The 26,694-nt window shown below is 39.8% G+C and overlaps 1 protein-coding gene across 7 annotated transcripts in view; it reads left to right on the top strand.

Moving 5' to 3' along the window:
- The window catches only part of LOC110831959 (uncharacterized protein CG43867), a 112,947-nt gene that overhangs the window by 60,459 nt on the left and 25,794 nt on the right, over positions 1-26,694 (top strand). For 5 of the 7 annotated variants that reach the window (XM_022068504.2, XM_022068507.2, XM_022068508.2 and 2 more), the window contains 4 exons: positions 16,270-16,332; positions 22,660-22,797; positions 24,647-24,730; positions 25,501-25,629. In XM_022068504.2, the coding sequence (XP_021924196.1) occupies positions 16,270-16,332; positions 22,660-22,797; positions 24,647-24,730; positions 25,501-25,629 (414 nt within the window). Of the gene's footprint in view, positions 1-6,857; positions 7,007-8,512; positions 8,741-16,269; positions 16,333-18,389; positions 18,891-22,659; positions 22,798-24,646; positions 24,731-25,500; positions 25,630-26,694 lie in introns of those variants that run through there. The other 2 variants (XM_022068510.2, XM_022068511.2) reach the window with 2 other exon arrangements.

The following is a 26,694-nucleotide window of genomic DNA, read 5'->3' on the forward strand; positions in this document are numbered from 1 at the left end:
TCGTTCAACTAAATCTCCTCGAACAGCGCATCACATATTGAAATCCAGCCTTATTATTCTTTCCAGCCAACTGTGCAGTAAGATCTTGACGTTGCTTCTTTTCCTATAGCGGTTGTGACAATTCTACGAAGCCTGTCTAAAGACATGGTTGTATTTTTAATTAGGAAAACGTCACTCATCTGTAGACAGCGTGACTGGAATTTCCAGGGAGTCCCTACACGTTCTTCTTGCATTTCGAAATTGCTCACTGTTCCTTCGGGAACTCTCCCCGGAACACCATATGCTCTCTGTGTTCAGACGCTGCCGTGTTCAGGGCAAAGATGACGAGTAGAAAGGTTTGTTCAGCTTTGGTGCATATACTTTCAAAAGGTTCGTTTTTAATGTTACGTACCTCATAAATGGAACATATTAAACGTCATTATATTCCGTTGTGTTTTGTTTCGCAGTATTATAAGATGTTTCAGAAAAAAATTTGTGAAGCTAATTTATGCACTGTCAGCTTTTAGGATGAGCCATTTTTAAGTCGATAAAAATCAAACACTACTTGAATTGGGGATTAACAGATGAGAACCCAAATTCAATTTGCTGGATAACATTTAGTGTAGATCCTCAGTTCCATATATTTTTAAAATACCTTCAGTTGTTTTATAGGTACTCATTTGGAAAGATAAACGGTGAGGACCTCCCTATTATGCATTTATTTTACGCAATTCTTGCAAAGAACGGAAAATAATCGTTTATTTCTATATCCATCCCAAGAGGTTTGTTTAACTATCTACGTACCTTTTATTTTAAAGATCATATTTATACAAAAAAAATCTTAGGAATTATTGAGGAGTAATTCATTATTAAATAATTAGGTATTAGTAGATAAGCTCATATAAAACAAAATATAAATGCGGTTAGCTGTATTTTCCAATATTACAGATTCTTTTTTCCGATTAAACAGTCTGCATGTGCCCTGTAGCCTCCATTCTGTTCTTATGTCGAAGAAGACTCGTCTCGTGGGTCTCTGCTCCGTGCACTCTGGTATAAATTGACCATCATTTCAATGATGCTTATTGCCTCCATCATCGCCCTGAGGTAGTAAGCCCAGACTGTGCAGCACAGCATCCCAAATGACTGCCATCTTCATACTCATCGCCGCGAGAACCTAAAATCTCACTCATGTCAGATTGTTTTGCGGTGATTATTGTAATCTTTGCCACTCTTCAAGGAAGCTTTTAGCTGAAACTTAGTAAACGTTGCTAACTCCATTTCGGTCCGGAACAGAATGGAGCGGCAATCAGGATCTTGTTTTGATCGTTACGAATTAAAAAATCTAATTTGGAATCGTATTAGTGAACCCCAGGTGTTAGTTGTACATCGGTCTGTTCTCTGACTCAGTTACGGCCACACTACAGCCTCCAGATAACCGAGTGACTGTCACGAGCACAATGCCATTGGAGGACACCCACCTTTTTATATCGTAATTCCTTTTTGAAAATGTTTCCACCGAGGTGGTCGTATGTAGACGCACTTCTGAAACGGGAGAAAAGTAGCGCTACAAATATATATTTACTTATTAAAATGAAGGTAAATTAAAAATTAAATAAACAAGACTTTTATTCATCCCAACAGTTTGAACGGTGGCAAAATGTAAATACAAAATTAATTAACGTTTAGCTCCGTTTCACGAAATTTCGCTTCACAATACTGAGTCGAGTTTGAACAAATAGTGTTCATTTTATCACAGATGATAACAGACCAACTTTCGCTTGCATTAAAAATAAGGCTTTTGTTTATTTTACATCATAGCAGCATTCAGTGTTGATTTTCATCATGTGTGTGTGTGTTATGCGTGTCCAGATGTCTGAATGTTCCCAGTGTTGACGGTACATGGCAAAATTTTATATTTTACAAGTGCTGCTGCCATTAGACAGATTTTAGAAGTGCTAATATTGGTGACGTAGACGGTTGGGGAAGGAACACTAGAGAAATTGGGGAAGAAGTTAGAAGTGCAAAAGGGAAAGCGGATATCAGCGATGATAATGCGAAAGAAAACGTCGTAGTTGGATTTTAACAGCCCTTAAGAGTTGGTTATTACTGTTTCAAGATGTGTTTGTCTGCACATGGCACCTGCAATGTGTTATTGTTGAGAGCACATTAGCAGAAGAATGAAACATGGCCTAACTGAGAACATGAGCGTGCACTTTTATAAATTTAAGCAGGTGGGGAATATTCAAAGACTAGTGTAATGCCCTTAGAGAATTGAAGGGAAGTTTCTTTGTGTGTTACAGCCGCATAAAATATAAAATTTGCAAGTTGCTGTCATTTGTGAATGATCTTTATCGTGGCCTATGACCTTTCACTCATCCCATTTTGTAATGTAGTACAAAGGCGCAGAAGCTTTATTACTCGTTATATATGTACGAAACAATCTTTTTGCCTTGCAGCATCCTGACTTTGTATTTCCCAGTTAAACCATTTCCATCACCACCAACCTTTCGTTTTCAGTGGGAATGTTTCCGTTTTTGAGCAAACCGCGAAAGTTACTAACTTTTATGATTACAACCGTGCAACTTTACACATCCAATACAGTTTCATTCTAAACATTAAGCTTTCAACACCAACGCAGAGAAACGGCAAAGTGAGACCGCAAACATACACGTGTAGGCTACAGAGGACTGCCGAGACTTTTCTCGCACTTGCTAAAGTTTAACTTCGTAGGGTTTGAGGTTCTCGTGGCGGTGAGTTGGAAGATGGCTGTCTTCTGGGTCGTAGCGCCGGACAGACTATAATACCCTCCCTTTTACAAGCAGGCCTGTACATCGTGCATGAAACTAAGCTGTTCAAGTCAGTTACGTAAAAGTTCTGGATTTAAACTGATTTGCAGGATTTTGAATACGTTGCATGCTTGTATATTATTATAATTACTGTTTTGCCTGTTATTGGCTTCTTGCTGTTGGCAAACACGTAAATAAATTAATTGAATTGAATTGAATTATGTGTCTGAAGGGATTGACTTACGAACGAGGAGGTTAATAATTTGTACTTCTAAGAAGTATTATGGGGGTTACGGAATCGGTGAGATGAGAGGGACCTTCTGCACGCATGGGAAACATAAAATATTTTAGCCAGAAAACCTCTAAGGAAGCGACCGTTTGATAGGCCTAGACATAGATAGGAAGATAATATTAAACTCGGCAGTCGACAAATAGAGTTTTTAGGGTGTGGATCTCAGGATATTCCAGTGACGGGATCCTGTGAACACAGTAATTAAATGTCGTGTTCCATAAAAGGCAGGGAATTTACACTTTTAAAGAATAATTCTTCGTCATTGATTTTACCATTATTATTAGGTGTAAAATAATAAGATTACTACACGTAATAATCTAATTTTCTCGTTTAATCTAAATTTCTGTCTCATTCTTCGGTAAAATGACAAGCACGGAATTGCACGATTTTTGATTAGGTCATTGTAATTCAGATTATGCGACAAGAGCGATGTATCTTTGCTACATTCCAGTTGGCATTTTTTGTTTTTGTTTGTTAAGGATGTGGACATGCGTTCGATGCGCCGTGAAGCAGCGAAGAACAAACAACCTTCACTAGTTGTGAGCGAGAGGAGATCAATACTGACGCAGCTTTATATCATATTGTGAAAGAACCGTTGCGTGTTTCATATGGCTGGCTCTGCGACCAAAGTAGTATTTCAGATTATTTGAAACGCACACAGCTGAACGTAATTCTTGTTATCGTGACTGAAATAAATGTGGATCGTAAAGGTTCGTGTGTACTGGAGAAAAGGGTCTCCAAAAGCTTGGAAATAGCACAAATGAGGTTTATGGGTATTACAAGACAAGATAACCACCTAAACACAGACATCAGAGCAGAATTAAAGTACGTAACCAAGTCCATGTGTTGGAGTCTTCTTCAGGAGCTTATATTCTCTCGGCCGGTCAAGACTTTACTAACTTTTTATGAAACCCGAAGGTTCATTACCATGTTCACAGGATCCTGTCCCTGTGTCCTGTTTCGAGTCTGTTGAATTCAGTTCACATCCACACTTATTTCTTTAAGATTGGTGTTAATATTTTTCTCCCATCTACACCTAGGTCTCCTGAAGCTGTCTTTTCCGTTTAGGTTTTTTCGTCTAAAATTTTGTATGCATTTGTCATAACCCATGTGTGCCACACGATCCGCCTATCTCATCATCGATTTCGTCACCGTAATAATAGGTCTTGGATGATCTTTGCATATCATTTGACGCTTTGTAACATGTGCAGCTCATACAGTGTCAACAAATAATCGGAGAATAAATCAATAGTAGACTTACATATTCATTTGCTTATGCCCTTTATGTTAGAACCGAATGTCGCGATTAAAGGGTTATCACTTCTGCTTTGTATTTGTGAGGTCCATGTTCTATTCTCGGCCCAAAAGCGGGCTATCCTGGGAGAGGAGCTTTTTTCAGGCATGTTCTGAGACAGTGCTTTTCCGGAGCCTACGATCACTTCGCTCTACATCCTTTCCAATACATCATTCAAAAGCGTCCTCTGTTTAGACTCTGAAAAAACGTATTCATTCGAATACGTGTTGTTAAGTAAAGTAAGAAACGGATATACACGTTTATCATATTTTATTTAAGCGCACTTTATCAGCTGCGCATTTCATTTAGCTGGAATGTGTCCGACTGCCTGTGTACTACGTCAGTGTATAGAAGTTGAAAATTGTTGAGGGGCAAGCGCTGAAGTGTAGGAATGGCGTTTCGTGTAATATTTCGAATTTGAGTACGGGGAGTGCTCAGAATTCTTTGCTCCATGATGAAATCTCATCCCCTACAGTCCACACAACCCCTGGTCACTATAACTAATGAGGAAATAACCCTTGTCTCCCGTGGAAGGGGGTTATACAAAACTAAATGGGGTTGGAATCGCGTGCAAAGAGCCTCTTTATTTGCCCAGGCGTGTGTCGGATTGCTGCCCTGACTCAGCCTCCACACTGGGCAACGTTCGGAACCTGTAGCTACTTGAATTCAAACATGTAACCATCTGCATGTGGGTTCATGTACTGAAATTGTTCTAAACTAGTCGAGAGTCTTCGGGTTGTCAGTGCAGTCAGTACGATGACACTGCACAGGGTTTGATTTCAGGTTATCTCGGCAGTGAGTATGAAGATGTCTTCTGAGGTGTTGCACCGTGTTGTCTCCTGGTGGGGCAGTGGGCACCTCTGAAATGTCGGCTAATATCTGTCAGACTGCACGTCGCAACATTCCAGAAGACAGGTATTTTAAACACTGCCAAAGTCCTATCGTCGCGGATTAAACTTTCGTCGGTCATTCTTGGCATCTTCTGCCCTTTGATTCGAATTTACAGAGGAGCTTCTGGGTTCGGTTTGGACTTATTGTTTCTATTGTTCAAATATTCTGTCACTTTTACTTATACTTTTCTGTAATTTTATTGGAATTGGTCTATTAGTTTACCATTCTCTGTTTCATTCGTATATTTGTAATTCTGTATATGTGATCGCTCTGTTGTAACGCATTTCTGCAGAGTAATTTACCAATTCAATTAGTTTCCGACGTTATATAATCTTGGGATATTTTGACGCAGGAAAGTGTTTCGGCATATACATTAAACGGGCAGATGATCAATAATCAAGCATGGCCAAACTAACATTACGTCATTATTACGTCGTAGTCGATATTTAAGCACTCCTGCTTCGCATTCGGAAGGTTCCAACCCGAGGACCGGTTATTCCTGGTGTTTCCCCACTAAAATTTTGTATGCATGCATCCTCTTTCCTCTCCTAGCCATATCATGACTTCATCGTACTTTTGGTATTTCGTCATAACAGTTTTTTTTTAATTCGTGAAGCTATTCGTCGTGTAATAACATAAATTACTTCCAGCGGAGAGATTTTTTCTATCGACTGGTGTACATGTGAAGTTTTAAGTATGCCGCATTTCTTTACTGTATAATTTTGAAAGTGCAAAGTTCTTTTGTGCTCACTCTATATAACAAAATATCACATTTAGCCGTTGTGAGGGAAAGCGGTTGCGGCTTGAACTGCCTGATTTAGGGCTGCCGAATGTGTTCCGTTTACAGCTTTCTTTTTAATCGAAGCAGATCAATTATGACATGGACGGAAATGTAACACGCGTGGAAGTTAATGAGAAATGTACATAGAATTCTGGCTGGAAAACCTGTAGGTAAAAGAACGCATGGGAGAGCAAGGCATGCGTGAGAGCATAGTATTAGAACATAACGTAAAGAAATAGGGCCTCATTTCACAGAGGCTAAGGTTTGAATAGTGACGGACTCTTGCCAGCATGATGGTGAATGATCTGGTTCAACAAACGGCAGAGAATTTCTTCAACAGATGAGGGATTATATGCGTGTCAAATAATGATTTGTTCCGTAGAGTTAGTTCATATACAACTGTAGAGTTGTTGTTTAATGTAAAGTCAGAACTAACCATATAATTTTTATACAATAATAAATCTATTTGCACATCTAGCATTAGATTTTCCATATAAGTAAATTGTATGAGATGTTGCCTGTGTATTCTTAGTAGGGGGAGTTCGAAGACGATGATTGTGGATTTTAGAAAGAGAGCAATTCAGGCTTCCCGTATTCAGTGCTCGAGAACCAACAAACTCCTCAGAGATGCCGCTGCGTTCAAATGCAGATATGCTCCATAAGGAGCCGGTCCCATTCTGAGGATTACACGTGGATCCCGTCCAACTTTGACAAGTCCTCAGATTCCCTTTTGCTTTTGCGTGTTGTACGCGACTGTGCGCAGACTCGCCCTCACGACCCTCCCAGCAGCTTGCTAACAGTGAGAATGTGGAGCGCCTGTCAGTATAGACAAACCTTCCTACTCGTGAGCTGTGCGGGTTACGGTATTATGTTTGTGTGTAGCGAGGAAATGCAGTGGTAGTGAAGTCTTTGTTCTCTGAAGGTTCTGAAACTACCGTTGTTGGGTCTTAATTTCAAAACAGTTGTACGCAATTAAATTGACAGTAAGTTCAATAGGTATGCGAAATCGCAGAGAACGCTTGCAGAAAATAGATGATATTTACTCGAAACTAGAGCACATCTTTCCTTTCTTATTCATGGAGCTGAAAGAAGTTTTACTGGCATATTCGTGCTACGAAATGTCTGTGAACGGCGTAACCCTTATAACCTACACAACTTGGCTCGGTGCTGTTATAAAGGGAGAGAGACAGACAGACCCCTAGATCATTAGCACAAAAATACACGTCATAGCGGAAATGCTTGTAAAGCAGAATTCAGCCCTTTTGGAAGGATGCCAGGTGTAAATTATGAGAAAGTGTTCTGCAGTAAAATTGTGAATGAGTAATGTCAGCGTAGTCCAGAAAAGCCCTCCTACAGAACCCACTTCATTAGCTGCTCAGTTCTTGTACATCTCTTATGTAATATGGTGGAATCAATTACATGGATTCGAGTTGGAGCTCTGTTTTTGAAATTACACGTTCGCCTACCCTTTATGTTATCTATAAAAGTGTGAAACTTTTATTGTGATGTTTTTACATATATTGAGCATGATAACAGGGTGGTCCTGCGAAATATTTTGAAATTTTACATTGTCAAAAGTACATCTGTAATATTTTCGTTTTCTGTTACGTTGTGACATTCGCGTACTGAAGACGGGGCACGGCAAAACCTGCTTAAACTGAATCTCAAGGGACTTGTACGTTCTTTTTTTTCCGATTCAGACGGATTTCAGCTCAGAATAGAGAAACTTTTTACAAATACTTCTTATTCTGTTCTCCAGAGACTAGGCTCAAGTCTTTTCCGTCTTAGAAATACTCCGTACGTGTATGTACACCTGTTTATGATCAAAACTACGTCAGGTGTTCTTTCTCTACTCCTACTTAGCTGTTACTTTGTTAGCCTTCTTCCTTTGCATGTTTCCTTTTTTGTTCAGTCCTTCCACCTCCTTTTAATTTGCTTATTTCCTCTTCTCTTTTCATTCCTTCCGTCGCTATTCCTGTGTTCTTTTGTCTTTTATTCTTTCCTCCCTTATTCTAGATTACACACGTCATCGACTCTCGAGTCTAATTCTTTCCCATAAATTAATAAACTCCAGAAAGTACAATACGTATTAAAATTATATTAACACAAAATAAACAATCAGTCACCATGTTCTGTTATATTATTATTTATTCCTTTTCGTCTTCTGAGTAAACAGTTTCAGATTATTAAATTAGATATCATTCTACATTTTGTGGGACCAAATACATCTCTGATGAAGACGTTTTTCGTTTAATACAGGTTCAATTTTCACGATATAAGCGGACAATTGACATTTTGAACATCGTATCGTGCCCTGGATGTTTTGACATTTACGGCTATGGATACCAAGACGTTACTGGACCTTCAGTGAGCTGTTACTGATGTTTATCACTCCTCTTATTTGCTTTTTTAGGGATGAGGAATGAGTTTGCATAATATATGTTATAATTTTCATTTTAAATTTAGTCTTTTTCTTGTTATTGTATTAGGCGAAACGCGTGGATGAAAACAGTTAACACGGAGGTGTTATGCAACTTCGTTGCGTATAAACAGGTTGAAGTGTGAAGTGTCCGATCGTCAAACGAAATGACGTAAATAGTCAACAAGAAGAAGGTTGTGTTGGCATAGCTTATTGCAAGAAGTGATTCTGCATGGTGCACTCTGGGCGTGACAATTCAAGATTCACTATGGAGTCACTAGAGGAACTTCTGAGCAAGGTAAACTCGAGTTTTCTTCGTATAAATTGGCGATACAATTTCGTTGCAGAAACTAAAATATCCAGTAGTAAACTAAATTTTAATTTATCTTATCAAGGGATATGTTAACGATCCATTCGTACATTATAAAGAGGAAGTAGTTAGAATATTTAGTAAATTTCACAGCGCGCACTTCACAATTTGTACTCTTAACTAATTATTGTTAAGGCGATGAATTCAAGGACACTGTTGCGGGCGGGATATGTAGCACGCATGAGGACGACGAGGAATGCATATGCTACATTTTTTTTGGGAACGCCCAAAGGCAATTCACCATTTGGGAGATGGGAGTGTAATATTAAAATTAGTGTTATAGAAATAGGATGAAGACATGGACAGGGTTAAAGTGGCTCAGAATAGGTCCACTGGCAGGATCTTGTGAACATGGTAATTGTACTTGGAGTTTCATAAATTTTGGGAGTGCCTTGAACAACTGAAAAGCTTAAAGGTTTTCAAGAATGAATGTCAGTTGTTCATAGTATGAGAATAGAACAGTTATGATATTCTGAACTCGTAGACTATATATCATCTACTAATTATCTTTTAAACAACGCTTACCACGCCAAGGAAATGGATTTATACTTTCTGTTTCATATGTTCGACACTTCATATATCTTTTCTTCTATTTTCTTTTATTCTGTTTCTCGGAAATTACTTCTTAGCGGCATGTTTTTCGTTGTGAATCTGGCGAGTTTGTTCTTGAGTGGTACTGAGCTGAAGAACATGAAACTTTATTGTCCGTTTAGGATAATATTGTTGTCATTTTAGTCGGGGCTTAGCCCGGACATTCGCTTTCCGGTCAGAAATTATCAATTTTTTTCCCGAGAACAAAACTAATATAACCTTATGGTGGTTTGTTTCCTCAAAGTTAGTTTTCATCCCTCTATACGCACTCGCACTCTACGCGCATTAGCTGAAGGAGGCTGTCCGCCCTTCGCCGAAGCTTTCTGTAAGATAAACCGTGCAGATAGAATTCAATTTCTTATACCTCTAGTTACAAACCTTTAATAAACTCATAATTAACACGTGTAAATACGTACATGTTGATCTACATATGTCTTCAATATTCTTTATAAACTGTGTAAATAGTAAATAGGCACTTCAATCTCGGAACTGAAGTATAGCCTAAAGTTAGTGGCTGTCTTGTAGTGCCCTGATGATGGAGGCAGCAAGGACCTCTGAAACGTCTGTAAACTTCTACCAGACTACACGGCGCGACAACCCAGAAGACAGCCATCTTCATACTCACCGCCGTGAAACCCTCAAATCTTACATACTAAAGTTCGTGCTCTGCAAGGAACAAATACCGAATTATCCTTATTTTGTCACTGAATTCCTGTCCTAAAAGCGAACTTTTGTTGTCAATGCCATGACGCGGCGTGTTAATACCAAATATGACACATTATTAATTATACCTTATACCAGGGTGGCCCAATCATTTTCTTCCCTTCGGTGAAGAATAATTCTCCCGTTGAACCCAAGACCAAGAAACTTTTCCGATACTATTTTTGGAAACAAATAGCCAGTTTTCGTTATCTTTTGAAAATAAAACGTAAAGCCTCATTTGTTATTTTATCCATAATTAGTGTTATTATTTGTGTGTAAATATAAATCTACTATTGAAAATATTTGAAGTATGAATATTCTGAAACAGGATTTATTGTTGTGGTATATTTTCACAGTTGAAAGAACATTTGCTTATATATTCTTTACACACATATTTAGGGTGCACTGTACTTTGTCGTTCCGTAAATTTCGTTGTACCGCATGTCATGATTTAATGCTTTTAAATTATTCTCAGGCCTTTTTTGTTTAACATTCAGTTTTATATTAGCAGACATTGTTGTGGTTAAAAGAATCCAGCAGTGTTACTCCCACCCCTTAATGTGTAGTATAAATTTACAGAATCTGTTCTAATTGTTAGACAGGTACGAAAATATTTTCCCCCCTCAGTGAAACATGTTGAAATTAATTATTCCACTCCTGTGGGGAGATCGGTAATCTACTGTATCAACACCTACTTTTTTGTTTTCTGATAGGCTGTTTCCTTTTTCCGACACAAAGCAAAACTTTGCCTATCTTCAGAATTAGGGACGTAAAAGTTTGCGGGTCCAATGCACTTTAACTGCAAAATGAATCTTGTCACCATCACAAAGGAACATAAAGGCCAAGCCACAATATTACCGCCATGCATACAATGGCCTTGACGTTTCTAGCGCTTGCGCAGGTGAACTGCGCGGGCAACCATGCATTGGCTTTTATACGTATAGATTCATGCGTTCCTGTACCTCCACAGCACATACTGAAGATGTATAGTGGGTATGGCATAGAGCTCAGCATAATCCAAACCTGTATACTAAATGAATGTGAGTTGTCAGTGTGTGCTTCGGCCGCCTTATCCCCTCGAAAGAGCCCCGAAGCAGGCCGACATGTAATGGCGAAGATAAAGATCACGTGTCCTGCCGAGAGTCTAACCCCGACCGTCAGTAATTAATCACTTTAGTTATTGAATTTTTATATGTTGGCCTGTATGTGCGCGAGTATGCTACAGTGTAATCTGGAATTCAGTATTGCGCATTAAACATGGAAATCGTTTTGTAGAAATGCAGTTTTCTAAACAAAACCGAAAATATCTCATTTCATCTTAGAAAATCCAAATGTAGAATGTTGTTAGTAGTGAACATATTGTGTCCTGCGTGACACTCTAAATTTGCTTCTAGTAAAGCGGGGACTTTGATGGAGATTATAGTTTCATTTCAAATGGTTAGGGAAGAAGGTACGCGCTCTGGAATTGTCTTTCCACACGCTGGATGTTTCTCTCCCTTCTGGTACATCTGCTGCGATTATGAAGCAGTGCTTGCAGATGGCAAACTGGGATCGATTGTACAGATCGTCTTTTGTTCCCAGTTTATACAGCCTCTCCTCACTTTTACTCAGCAGTAGACATCTATGGCATCTGGAAATATTGTTCTGGCTTGTGATGATGGTCTTCCGGGTTGTAACGCGGTGTGTACTTGTAGGTAGATACCAACGTTTCGGGTAAACATATGTCGAAACAGGGAGCATTTTAGTCCAGGTTCGAAGCGTCATTGAATACAGGACTTTTTTCGCCGACAGGCCTTTGTAAAACTATTTTAATCAACTGTTTAAAAATTTAAGTTAACGCAAATTATTGTTATTACAAAAATGATGTTAAAATAATAATACGACGCTATCAGTGACAAAAATAAGATAATCAATCAATGAAGAATTTTATGTCAAAAAACGACAGAACAGATTTATTTAAATGTCAGTTGCGATTTATTTCGTATTAAAATAAACAAAACGTGTTTACGTTACGAGAAGTTTTAGTTATTTTAAACTAGAGACATTAAGTATGTTGGCCTGTTCTCAAGTTGAAGGAACATGGGGTATGGTTCAAGCGGAAGACCTCGTAGTATCGCAGCTAGCGGTCTGCATTGGCCTGGGCCTGGGCGTGGTAGCACCGATAAAGTTCGGGTCCAGATCGGATTCTGGCCTGCTTCAGAAAGCAGCGTTATACACAGCATTTCGAACTTTCTTTGGCAGTTCTTTTTTCCCCATCAAAGTATAAGGTATTTGTGTTTGCACCCATCGTATGCTCGTGACACAGTCGGGCTCCAGAAACAAATCCCGCCGATTTGATTTTCTTGGGGATTTTGTAACTGCCTCCTCCCAGAAACAGTCGGAGTTAGCGCCCTACAAACTTGGTATCCGATATACTTGCACATAATATAACTTCAGATGTTCTTAGGTCTTCGTTAATTAATTCACTCAAGGATTACTGGTATTTATGCATTAAAGGAAAAATGCATCAAAGGACAAATCGGATTGTAGATAGACCAGGAGGCTCGGGCTAGAATAAAAGGAAGTCGGGCTTCGGTCGGGTACGGGTAACATATTTGAAGATGAATATTGGGCTTGGGCCAAATGATTTTCAGGTCAGGCCGGGCGAAATTCTAAAATTTTGGCTCGTGCAGGCCGCTGGTCGTAGCCTCGTATAGGTCGATTACTGTGAGTCTGGACATGGCCTTCAACCCCGCACACGCAGTGGAACTCGCGACAAAGCAACAGACTTTTTCGCTCTCAAGGTCATACGTTTTCTTACAGCGATGCATCTCGAGCTTTATCGCTGTCGATGCGTCTAACAGTCAGTCACCCGCCATCATATTTGAAAAAGAGTGTAGTTGAAATTTTTCCCGCACATTAGAAGTGATCATTGTGGCGCCTTGTCTAAACGTTGACACTTAAAAGATAGCGAGACCTTTTACGAGGTACAGCTAGTTCGGTGGGGCTTGACCTATGACCTTGAGTTTTCGGTACACACTTAAGTTGAGAACTCCTCCAGGTCGTAGCTCATGTCCCATGCATTTAGCTGTAACTTCGCACAAATGCATAGGTTAAAATTTATAAATACTGACAAAAATGATTCTGTGGAAGGTTGGCGGATTAATATTGTTTCCAGTGGTGGAGCCAGCTGTCATCCTCATGAGTGGCACGCAATGTTTTGACTGTCCTCTGTGGGTCACGTGAAGCAACACGTGGTCGCTCCGCTACGTGACTTGACTTGTCCATCACGTCCGATCTTCAGCCGTTCCCGACGAATGGTTTTACCTGTACACAAACATTCTCCTTATATGTTTCATAAATTTTTATTTGTAGCCAGTGCCTCATTGTATTACTTAGACCTGTCGGATCGCAATTGATCTACCCTCTTACCTCATTTATTCGCTTGAATCAAATTATCGCGATTGAACGGTTTAGGGACATTTCTAAGCGTGGTCCAGAACTGATCATTCTAATATAATGTAACAGATAAAAGTACTTCTAAATACAAGGCATGATTCATGGTAATTATCATCTTCATCAAGGATTAGTTTTATTAGACCGTTCCGTCTCCAAAGTTTAACTTACAGTTGGTCCTTTCGTCGTTGTGTATCAAACTTTTTTTCTCTTGTAAGATTTGAGGTTTTCACGGCGGTGAGTATGAAGATTTCTGTCTTCTGGGTGTTTGCGTTGTGTAGTCATCGCCCTGATGACGGAGGCAGTATGACCTCTGAAACGTTGGTTAACATCGACCAGACTACACAGCGCAACAACCCAGAAACAGAAATCTTCATACTCATCGCCCTGATGACGGAGGCAGTATGACCTCTGAAACGTTGGTAAACATCTACCAAACTACACAGCGCAACAACCCAGAAGACAGAAAACTTCATACTCATCGCCCTGATGATGGAGGCAGTATGACCTCTGAAACGTTGGTAAACATCGACCAGACTACACAGCGCAACAACCCAGAAGACAGAAATCTTTATTTTTCTCTTGTCATTTGCACATCCTGGTGAAATATTTTAACAAATATTTTATCATCTATTCTTTCTATTTGGTAGAACAATTTCGTTTTGTTTTCAACTCTTTATTTCGAACGTCAAACATGTTTGATTGTTGTTTCATTACATGGTATGTTCTGTAAAATGTAACAGTCCGTAGAGACTTGATTTCATCTGTTTCAAATCGTTTCGTGTGTTGTTTAATTAGAGTCTAGCACTCTCATATATAGAGAAAAATGGTTACCACCATTGCTTTATAAAACGTTCAGAAAGTCTCTAATCGAACGTGGTAGCCAATTTGTTATCACTCCTCTTTGTATTCTGAAGTCCGGGGTTAAAATCTTAGCCCGGTGGCCGATTGTCGTAAGTTTCTTCAGTCCATCCAGGCAGATTTCGGGAAAGTACCACGGCCGCTTACTTCCACATCCTTTCCAATTCACTCTTATGCTCTCGGTCGATTCTGCGTAGTCTGAGTCTGTAAAATGGGGAAATGGTCGCTGATGTAGTTGGTTCCAAATTATAAGCGGATTGAGTGGCGATTTTCAAATTGTCGCGAATTGGAAAGAGTCGAGCGCTGAAGCTTTCGAACATGTTTCGCTTAAAGCCATTTTATCGTTTGTATTTCTGAGCTTTTGTTTGTGTAAATGCAGCTCACATTCTATGTATGGTCCTGAATATACTAGCTCAGGATTGCGATCATTAACGGGGATATTTGTTAGTAGTGATTAACCTACTTATTCTATTAGCTTGCGTAAGACTTACCTTATTCAATTACTTAGGTAGTTAATTAGTGTATTTATATAGTTATATCTTAAACTTGAGTGACTTGTATTCGTTTCATACTCTGTGATAGATTGAACGCGCCACGAATGCACGAAACATTTTGAGTTTTGAGATAAGGAATAAAGTAGTACAGCTAGACACGTCATACGTTGCTATCGTGGGTGATTATAAACGCGTCTGAAATTTTATATGAAGCAAGAAAAGGTATGTTATGTCAAGTCACAGTTTTGTTGTTTTTTCCTGCCACGTTAGATAAATGTTTGATGTAAAAGAATTTTTTGTGGAAACCTTACACAGTAGGCTGCTTGTTTGAAATGTTTATATTCGTAGCGTTTATGAATATGGTTCATCGATAAAACGTTGAAAGCTACAAAAGAGCACAGAAGTATATACTAATACATGTTTTTGTATTTTGTTAAAAATATTCGCGACTCAGAAATCATGTGAGGTTGATTAACATAATCATGCCCAGAACATCGCTCACTTTAAACTTTATTTATGATATGTGTGGATTATTTAACGATGCTGTCAGAAGCTCAGATTATATAGCGTCCACTTATGGGATAATTAATGAATAGTTAATTTGAAGGCGCAAGGAATAAAGCTGTCGTGGCCTAATTTAAGTGCTATTCCAGCATTTAGCGGAAATGACTTAAGAAAACTGTGAAAGACGTCAGTTAAGTTAGTCAATCCTAGGCCGAAATTTGAGCTCGTGATTCCTCGAATACGGAGCAGGAGAGCTAACCACTCGACCGCGGCTTTCGGAATAAGAAATTGCACTCCGAAACCCAAAAACATTCCATATTTTTATCATGGAGAAAACGTGGCACATTTACAGCCCGTTAAAATAATGGTATTTATAACGTGTCCATTTTTACTGTGAAAATACGTTGCAAGTGGTTTTATGTGAATTTATTCCAGAGTAAATAACGGCCATATGACAGTAAAGCGTATAAATGGTTATATATAACTGTATTTTGATGCCATCTCCAGGCAATTGTTTGAAGCACCGCACCCCGTCTCGTTCTATCGATTTATCTTCACGAGCAGGTTTAAGAATATCCGCTAGATGGCAATACAGTTCCAATATGGAGATGTAAGGTTCCCGCGGCGGCGAGTACGAAAATGGCTGTCTTCTGGGTTTTTACGTCGTTTCAGAGGTACCCTGAAACGTCTACCAGACGACAGGACGCAACAACCCAGAACATAGCCATATTCAGAGTAGCGGGGACAACCTTACTTGAACTTACTTGATAATGTGCGTATCAAGTATATATTATTGTGTTATATCTTGTTGATAATGCGGATCTAAATACTACTGACTTCAGAACCTGACTGTAGTAATTTATTTTGCAGCTGTCGGAGTTGGAGCAGAGGGTCGTGGAGGCAGAAAGCCGTGCCGAGGAAGCTGAAGACAGGGTATGTAACACAAGTCACGCACATGACATCCTGCCAGGCTTTTAACTACACGCCTACATTAACAGTATAGAACGTTACGAAATTTACAAAATTATACATTAATTTTAAATTACCGTAAGGAAGTGAATGAAATTACTGAGATTGCTTGTCCCGATCTAGTCAACATTGAAACTACATCGTGAGAACAGCTTAAGATGTGAAATTATTCACAAAATATTTGCATAAGCTAAGTTTAAGGCGAATATTGAGTCAAAATACATGGACATCTAACATTTCTTTTTATACAGTGAACTGCTTTAAGAAATTTAGATACATGTATGGTTTCTAACTATGCTGTCACTCGGCTTGAGCGTCAAATGATAGGATGCCTAATAAATGATGAATTGCAAAGAATGTGGAATGATACAGTCGTGGCCAAATTTAATTTACCTGAGCCTGGGACCTTTGGAATACGAAGCGGGAGTGCTAACCATTGTTATTTTAGACCCTCCTTACAACAAAATCCGTTAGGAATTTTGAACATACACGACATCCCGATTCTTGTAATAAATTATTATTATTTTATTTAGTGTTCTGTCTGACGACAGGTCCATACGGACAGGATCCTTCCATCCTTTACTCGGACTGGGACCTGTTCATATACGTTCTTGGCAGATGATCCAGAAGTGGTTTGCCATTGCCTTCTTCTGTGTGTGAATGGAGTAATTGTTGGGATGCCACGGAGGAAAACTCCGTGTTGCCTAGACCACGGCCTTGCCCAACACAAGTTATAAATTCGGGCACCGCCGGGAATCGAACCCGAGACCCCAGGATTACAAGGCCAGCGTTTTAACCGCTAGACCACCGTTGCTGTATTTATGTATTTGCTCGTGAGTCAGTGAGGCAAATGTGTGCAGTGACCGGATGCAAAGGTTTGTTCCCGGATAAACACAGGACTAGACTGGAGACGGCTTTGCAGACTGCGTGGCGTCTGTTAACCTCCTCGCCATTGATCGTACACAGCAGGTTTCCTCAGCGTTACCGCGACTGACTTGTAGTGAGAAGAACCCGGTTACAGCCCCATTCGGGACAGCGACTGCTCTGAGGTTTATCTAGGTTTTCTTCAACCCTGCAACATGTTGGGATAATGTATCGGGTGATTAGCGTCCAAGTAATATATTTATGTTTGCAGTATCCGAATATCAAGTCCTGCATTGTAAGATTTGTTTGAAGTAAATTAAAAGTTGCCGATATTTATTGGGCCTGAGATGGCTGTCTTCTGGGTTTACAAACGTTTCAGAGGTCATTGCTGCCTCCATGATCAGGGCAGAAATTTTCGTGGTGCCTGTATTTGTGGATTGTGGGTTATGACATATTGTAGTTTTGTAGGTGGTTCGTATCCCTCAGTATTCTGGTTAGAAAAATTCAATCTTAAAGATATGTACCTCTGAAACGATGGTAACCACCTGTAAGACTACGTTCCACATTTTCACCGTCGTGAAAACCTCACATTTCATACAGGCGTGTATGTCTTCCATGTTCTGACTTCTTAGCAACACGGCCGTCTTAATGCCAGTTTTAATAAAAATCCATTCGATAATTTCGAAGGTGACGGACAAATGGATGAACTGTAAACGGTAGACCTGCTTTCCCATTACGTATTCATCCGGTTCGTACAAGAAACTTGCGAAGAGTGCACACACACACACGCCCTGCAAATAATAGTAGACCACTTGAGAAACTATAATTGCTTTATCGCCCACCAATCCGTGCATTTATTTGTGTGTTTTTACGTTGACATTTGCCGTTAGCCGAATGAAAAAATATGAGCAGTCTTACTCGTATTGAAAATTAAATAAAAATTGTTTCTTGTAATGTTGCGCGGCAGAAGGCCGTTGTGTCAGATGGACATCAACTTTGTCATAGCTGGTGCGCAGTTGCCATTGCCAGGTGTCCATATGCGGTGCGTGGCGACGGACATGTGCTCTACGTACGCTACTAACTTTCTTGAAAATATCGACTATCGTGTTGAACATAATGCACAAAGGTGTTCTTGTTAATTCCGTTCATTATTTGTCTTTCACACACAGATGATTCTGTCAGGCGTTTGTTATTAAGTGGTTTCGGTCTGCATTTGCCGAGAGTTCGAACGAATCGCGTATTGGATCTGTAGACCGCGGTGTCAAGTACAAGACATTGGCATATTTCCGTGTTATGGAATTATCGCAAATTTAAAAGAGTCCATGTACGATAGGGTGGTTGATACAATGCTCCAAATGTAACGAAGATCCCTATTGGGTGAAAGTGGTTGCTATAGAAACGCCTGTCATTTTGTACTCATTGATTTTTGTTGCACTCGGTTAGTTGTGGGTTGCTCCATGTCAGGGGTGTAGGAGGGGTACATGACTTAGGGGAAGGTTTCAGTAGTAAGGGAGGGAAGAGGATTGCATGATGTAGCTTTGTTGTGAGTGACTGGCTTGGTGAGGGCTTTCTTCTGTTTTGCTCTGTACAATTTGTGACTATAATCAGAGCAGGATGGCGAGGTGACAGAAGGAGGAAGGCTGCCGTCTTAGAGGATAGTAAGTATACAGTGAAATACAGCCTGATTCTTGGCTTTATCTACATTTTATAATTGGGTGGCTTTTGATAAAGCAACTGCTGGCCTACATATACAAAATCATTCTGGCAGGTCAATGTGGACAAAGTGTTTTATTTCTCGATGACGCCATATTTGATTCTACAAAGTTCGTTGAATGTCCTTTCGTACGACAGAGCGAAATGTTTATTTCGCATAATAGTAAGGAGGGTGCAGGGGAGGAGTGTGTGCTGCCCCCCCCCCCCCCCCCGGTTTAAAGATGTGTTATGACTGCTTGGATGTTGAGCCCGTTTGTAGCCATGTTGTTCCATGTGCCGAGCACTTCTCTCTCGCACGTGTGCAGAATAATGTTACTGCATATATGTTGTGCGGGTCAGCTTGCTGTCAGTTCTTATTATACCAGGATTACACACATTGGTTCCCGAAGCTACTGTTCATAACCATTCATTCGTATTTTATAAAACCAAGATGTTGTGTACACTAAGCCAATTCTGTGACAGAATTATGATACTTGGGAAAACCTACATAGACCCGCTGACTGCCCTAGTTGAATGAATTGCATTCTTGTTTCGTATCTGCAAGGTTTCTGATTCGAATCTTGCCCTGGATACAGGTCATTCTAATATTGTTCCTGTCTTCCTCAGGATCTCTATGACACTTATGGGAGAGCACATTAAAGTGGGCCTTCCACATTCTGTATATTCCTCATTCATCTTACTATTTGACTTAATTGTTGACAGAACTAATCAGTTGTTTTGGTATTTTGTTGCACTGCTCAAAGATGCCAATAATTTTCTTTGTGTTTCGTTCATTGTGACAATTGTTTCGAATAGAAGTTGTATTTTAATAAGATGCACGTTCTAGGTCATTTACAAATTTACCTACGACGAGTTATTTTCAATTTTCTTTTAGAAACGTAGGTTTGATCTGTGAATGTGGAGGGAATATGTTATTCCTAAATGTACTCACAAGCCCACACGACTTCAAAACCCAGAAGATGACAGTCGACTTCGATTTCAGCCAACCAATACATATGAAAAATGGAATTCGTAGTGTTTAGTGCAGATCCATTGTTCTTCTTCGTGGCGTGGTTTTATAGCACAAAGGTAAAGAAAGAGTGATCTTGTCCCTGATGCTTAAGGAAGCTCTATGCCATGTAGACGAATGGTGGAGTGAAGGTATAGCTCCACGCTTTCCAAACCCGGCCACTAGATTGAGGTGAGCAGCCGCCTTACCGCCGAGGAAAGATTCCCGGCATCCACTGGGGGCCCCAGAGCGGGCCTGCCCTGCCAAGAACAGAACGCAACCCTCAGCCTCGTCACTATATTGACTTAGCTATGCCAGTTTCTATCACAAAAGAAATGCCTACATTTTTACCCCAGTGTCACTTTCATGGACTGCATACAAACTAGCAGCCGGAAGTGAATCATTGTCAGCTGTTGAACATTTAAATTGAATTTCTTGAGTGTCTTCAGTTCAGCATCGAAAGTGGTTTTAAAACCGCGTGGGGAATCCCCAGACATAACCCTTATAACCTCATCGGGAATCCCCATGATGGAATCGCCCGGCTAGACAGCCGCCAGACACCCCGCCCTTGGAGAGGTCGCTGATCGTAGACAACTCTGACGTCATTGTCGCCGTTCCCCAAACGCAAACGAACAGCTTACCCTAACTACTTAGTGTACTTATGAGAGAGTGTTTGCGAATTGGAAATCTAGAAGCAGTGAGATAGTGAACGCATCAGAATTGTTACTTAATTTTGGGCTGCGTTGCTTTTTAATGGGTTGGTTGTCAAGGGCATAGTTGGGGTCGGTAGTAGGTTTCGTTGAGTTAATAATCATATTAACGCTCTGGCCTCTTTACCCATGGAAAGATTATCCACGTTATCTATTTTATAGGACGGTGGATGGGCCCCAGACTGGGTACAGTGGCATAGTAAAAAAATGTCTTCCTCAGCCATGAATCTAAGGCTGTTCGCCCAGCTCTTAACCACGTACTGAGTTGTCCCGTCTACTACAGTCAGTTGTGTTAACATCCATATTTTCCTTTTCTTTTTGTAATGCTGGCGAAACTCGTTTGCACAGGTGGGATTTCAAGTTCTCACGGCAGCGAGTTTGTAGTTGACAGACAGCCTTCTGGAACGTCGTAAGCAAAGTTTCAGAGGTGCTTACTGCCTCCATTATCATCGCCCCGATGATGGAGGCAGCAGGAATCTTCTATCAGATAACACGGCGCAACATATCAGAAGACAGTCATTTTTACTTGTGCATCTTGTACTTGTTCCAATTTATTTAAACATGTGCGTACATGTGTATGTCTTTTGAAGTAGTTTCGCAGAGGAATGCGCAAAAAGAAAAATTCTTCTCGCGTAGCAAAATGTTTCTCTTGTATCTGAAAAGTAACTACAGCAGGAAGAGAAGCCTCTGGCGTTGCTCGGTTTGTCACAGTGGACCCTGACTCGGTCGAAAACTTGTCAGGTATGTACGTCAGAACACGTAGACACTTCTGCTTTCACGAGGCTATCCTCGTAAAACCGGCGTAAAGAATTATACCAGGAGGCTGAGTGAAACAGCCACTGTTTTATTTAGTCATTTAGACGAGGTAAGGTCGACAGTTCGTCCTTCCAGTGAACCAACAAAATGAAGGTTTTTCTGCGTTAGGCCTGTGCTGTTTACTTTGTCTCTAATGCAGTGGTGTTTTAGGGTCTTTCTTCAAAGCTATGTAATTAATTGACTCGTTAAGAAATTCCCACTATTGCGGAACACGAAAGTTAATTATCGTGCCATTGGCTCGTATCGTGAGCCAGTTCACTCTATCCTCCTCCTTCAGACACTTGTTTCTTTAAAATCCTCCCATCTACTCCTAGATCTCTAAAGACGTCCTTCTTCCTAGGTTTTCCGGCTAATGTTAAGTCAGAGTTACCATTTGAATGTGTTTCTCATGCGTAAGTGACCGGGTGGAGGTCAAAGTATGGTGAAGGAGCCATCAATATTTGTTGTGCATATATTTCCTAACGTGTTTCCAAAAATTGTTAATGTTTCTGTTTCTGGATTGTCACATTTTCAAAAGACTTGCAAAACGCCAATGAATTCCTTTCAACAGAAATAATAGGGTGAGTCACATTCACGGAACTGCTGCTTAATTGGAATTTCTTTGTAGGAGTCACCCCAAGCAACGAGACAGGGAGTCGATTCAGACATATAGCTATTCTCTTTTATCATTCCACCATAATTTTTGTCTTATCCTTCTTTGTGTTCTTTTATTTCTTCTGTCCTCTCAAATTTAACCTGTTTCCCTTATTATAATAGGGTAGGAAGGTGTATGGTATTATTGTGTTCATATATACCCCTTGTACATTTTGAGACAATTGACTAATTTTATGGTAGTATTAATATTATGCCACTAAGGAACACCGAATATGGCACATGTTTTAATTTCTGACCACCTATAATATCAGTCTGTAACAAGTCACTGGCTCTTGTAGCAAAAAATCACATAACAAATTAACTGATGATTTATGACATCATCTGAAATACAATGGCGATACACAGACAACATACACATGATCACCTTTTATGATACTTGCAGAAGGCAAAGTCAAACTTTTGGGTTTGCTTTTAATCAGAATTTATCCCTGACATTACATTATGGTGTCTGAATTTTATGTTGGAATGAACTGGGATTGTGGACCTCAAGGATTAACTTTTAAGTATTAAGTTGAAATTTAAACATAATGAAATGAATTTGTTTAGGTTCGGATGATGGAGCAGAGGCTTGCTGAGGCTGACTGGACTCCTGGTGAAACAACTGAGCATGTGTCGAGCCTCAGTAGCACTGTTCAGGCAAAAGAAACTGTCATCAATAAGCTCGAAACTCAAGTGGAAGAGCAGGTATACAATTTTGACTACCAGCTAATACTAGCATCAAATAGGACATTACTTCATTTGTTTATAGTAAGAAGAAATAGGCAGAACAGTTCTGAAATAGGGTGTTGGTAAATTATTAAGTTTCTTCTGTAATATTGTTCTTCATGATGTACAGAATAGTGAAAATGTCACAGTGCATTGTGTTATATGTTTGTTGGAGTTAAATTGGTTATTTTTAGATTGCTGTTACAGAAGTCCATTGTTAGAGGTTATTGCTATAAATTTGGACATGGCCCCTAACTTTGCACGCAGCTGCAGTGTCCAGCAAAGAAGTACAATGCGTTTTAAACATCTGAACATGCGAGGTCATGTGTTTTCTTGCAGTGATATGCCTCTTATTTTGTCCCTCGTTACCACAGCATGATCTTCATATTGAGTACGAAGGAGATAGCTCTCAGATATGAAAAGGACGACTGTGAATGTATTAAATAAGCAGCCACTGACAGCCAAAAAAGGATGGGCCTTCCAATTTATTCTCGATTGGTGGCCTAAAAACATTTCACCATAAAAGCCTAGCATGTTACAAAGTGTTATCACTTTACATATATAGTTTTTTTTACGTATATAAAATTTGATTTATTGTGATGGAACAGGAGACCTAACCCTCTTTCGAGCACTCCTGGATTAACCGTGTATGTTAACAAAGAGTTATGTAAAAGTGAGGAAAAAGTTAGTTATGTTTTTCAAGAAATGCTCTGATGTTTCAAAGAGTGAATATGGTACATTATTTTTATTGAAGGTTGACAGCAGGATGAATACTGTGCATGGGAGAGAGTCGATGCTCACAAGATTTTAGTCAAAAAGCATAAAAGGAGCCCGTGGATGTTAAAGGAATAGAATGGGAAGGAGTTAATGAGATTGAGCTGTCTCAGGTTAGAGTCCAGTGATGGACTCTTGTAAACAAGATAATGGATCTTCAGGATCCATGAAAGATGGATGAAGGAGGAATTTCTTGATCAGTTGAGCAACTATCTTTTCTTGAGAAGGATTTTTCTCTATAGTCTTATGTGTTATTTTTAAAGGATATTTAAAACATCATCCAGATTTGTAAAGTATGAATTGCTTTCCCTAATATCTTACATAAGAAATGTAATTACATTGTAGTTCATTGCGGGAAGTTATAAATGGAAAGTTATACTACATGTAGGTGGCACCGTGACGTAACAGCCCTCTGAGAGCCAAAGCTGACTAGCTGGCTGCTGTCCTCACGTTCACATGCCTAAGCAGAGGTGAACGATCATCCAACCAGATATAGGGTGACGTGTGGTCAGCACGACGAACCCCCAGCCATTCCTAGTTTTCATCACCACTCCAATCAAAAATCTCATGAGAAATTTCTTTCCCCGAGACTCAAACCAGCACACATTCCGTATCACCAGTCCGAAGCATGATGCCTCAGACCACGCGGCTACGGTGTGGGACCACATGTAGGTGGCACCATTGGGAATAAACAGCCTATAAATTATCACAGTCTACTTTTAGGCTAGGCGTATCATGTAACTGACAGTATTTAGATTAGTATGGACTATTATTAAACAAAGTAGTGGATGCCACAGTTTAATTTTTAGGTGTGATTGTGTCATGGGTACTCAAATTAACTGTACCATGAGCATAAATTCTATGCTTCCCCCCCCCCCCCCTTCAAATTTTAATTCAAATTATTGATGTGGATCAGTTCTTATTTTCATTCAATATTTAAACCACTTCTGATCATGTTGGATGAGAACACACATCTGAATATGAAGACAGTGATGATGACTGTTATTGTGAGTGGTGATAAACTTTTCACTGTGAGGTGTCACATTTGTTCTAGCGCCTGCTACGACTACAAGACGCCAAACAGGTGGAGGCAAAGGCAGCCAAGATCAAAGAGTGGGTCACCAATAAACTTCGGGAGGTGGGATAGTTTCTGAATTAGAGTAAATGTAGTGTGAAATTGAGATTTTTTATACCTCCTTTGCTGCACTTTACTCTGTAGATATAGTATGCTGAAGTGGTTACTGCCATGTGCAGTGCAATAAATGTAGTCAGTAAAGGGCATGTAATTAGTTTGTGTTATAACATTAGGATATGGTACATTTCTTAGGTATGTTAAAAATTAGTTCTGTTTTAATGTAAACAAATAAACACAGAGCATATCAGTGGTTAATGTGACAAGGGTGTTTGTGTCCGTAAAACTGTATGTGCAATTTTGCTTTGACCTAAAGATTCAGAGTTAGAACTTTAAGGCTTATTTACTCTTATGGTCTTTCATTTTGATAAAGTAGTGAGAAATGACATTTATTTAAAATTAAATGAAACTGGTAACTGAGACAAAATATGGATGAAATCCACTTCCATTATTGTGACGCCCAGAATTGTTAAAATTCTCTCGAGCTGAATAGTATTCTGATCCAAACAGTCCTTATACATTCCCATTGTCGCTGTTTTATGTTAGCTATAGAAATATTTTGTGCGTCATATCTGCTTAATAATCAGAAACTGCACTTTTGAATTGTGAGAAAGCGACAGTAAAAGCAATTATGCTTTCCTGTGTATGACTGTTTTTTCTCTACATATTCATGGCCATTAAGTGTGAAATAGAATTTAAGTCTATGTGTGCTTATAAGATGATCTTAAAAGATGTGAAGGCAATTGATTTTTTGATTAAATGTTGTCTCATTTCAGCTTGAGGAACAAAATCAACATCTGCGTGAACAGAACCAGAAGTGCAATGCACAACTGGAGCTGCTGAGGAACCATCTGGCACACAACCAGCTGGTTGCTGGGGTAGTCAAAGACAGGTCAAGCACTGGGGTGAGTAACAGAACAGTTTCCTTTATTATGCAGCTTAGTTAAGAGATTACATAGTATGATGGATACTGGGAACAACCCGTTCTTCAAGTGCCTGAGCACTGCAGGTCCCAACTTTTCGTTGGCTTGATCTATAGACATTCGGTAGGACTCCTTGGACGAGGGATCGGCCCGTCGCAAGGCCTCTACCTGTACACAGGACAGCACGACACAGAAAAACGCGGACAAGCATACATGGCTTGAGTGGGATTCGAACCCACTGTCCCAGTGACCAAGGGGCACAAGGCCCACACCTCAGAACGCGCGGCCGCTGCGGACCCCTACATAGTATAATGGCTTGATCTATATAGTGCATTTGTTGGGTCCTGGAATAAGATGATAGCATAGTGGGACAATACTCAGCTGTTTATGGGCTTCAGGAAAGTCTCTGACTTAGGAGAGAAGAGTTGTACAACATTCTGATTGAATTGGGTATTCTCCAAATATTGGACAGGTTAATTAAAATCAGTATAAAGAAAACCTATAGTAAAGTCTGTCTATATAAACAATTGACTGGTGCATTTCCGTAGTCTGAAGTGAGGAGATGCTTTGTTACATTAGTTATTTAGGTAGTGGTACCAAAGTTAAATTGGTATTCCTTCCTGGTCAAGAATATGTATTTACTTATGTGCATAGGACTCTGTCTGATGGACAGAATTTAAAAAGGTGGCTTCAACATTTTTTTCCATTTTTTTCCATTAGCATTTCATGTTTTTTTCAGCAAGACCATACTACTGGTACAAGGTTAGAATTTCACAGACATGAAAGTTCTCTGGATAGGATGTAGGTTGTGATGTATGTAATCTTGTAGGTGTAAAAGTAAAGTTGTCCCACTATATGTCATGGAATCGCTTGAAGCTCCTACTTATTCCTGACCCCTATCACTAGATAGGTTTAATGGTAAGCATGACACCCAGCACAGTGGACACAGAGGCTAGAAAAAAATATTTTGACTGTGCCAGGGATTGAACCGTGGTCATCTAGTCAGTTGCTAGACACTGTACTGACTAAGGTACCTGGCTCATAGTC

The sequence above is a fragment of the Zootermopsis nevadensis genome, unplaced genomic scaffold (genome assembly GCF_977971745.1).
Source record: "Zootermopsis nevadensis isolate Lab colony 2312 unplaced genomic scaffold, Znev_1.0 Znev_ptg000024l, whole genome shotgun sequence".
Classification (NCBI taxonomy): Eukaryota; Metazoa; Arthropoda; class Insecta; order Blattodea; family Termopsidae; genus Zootermopsis; species Zootermopsis nevadensis.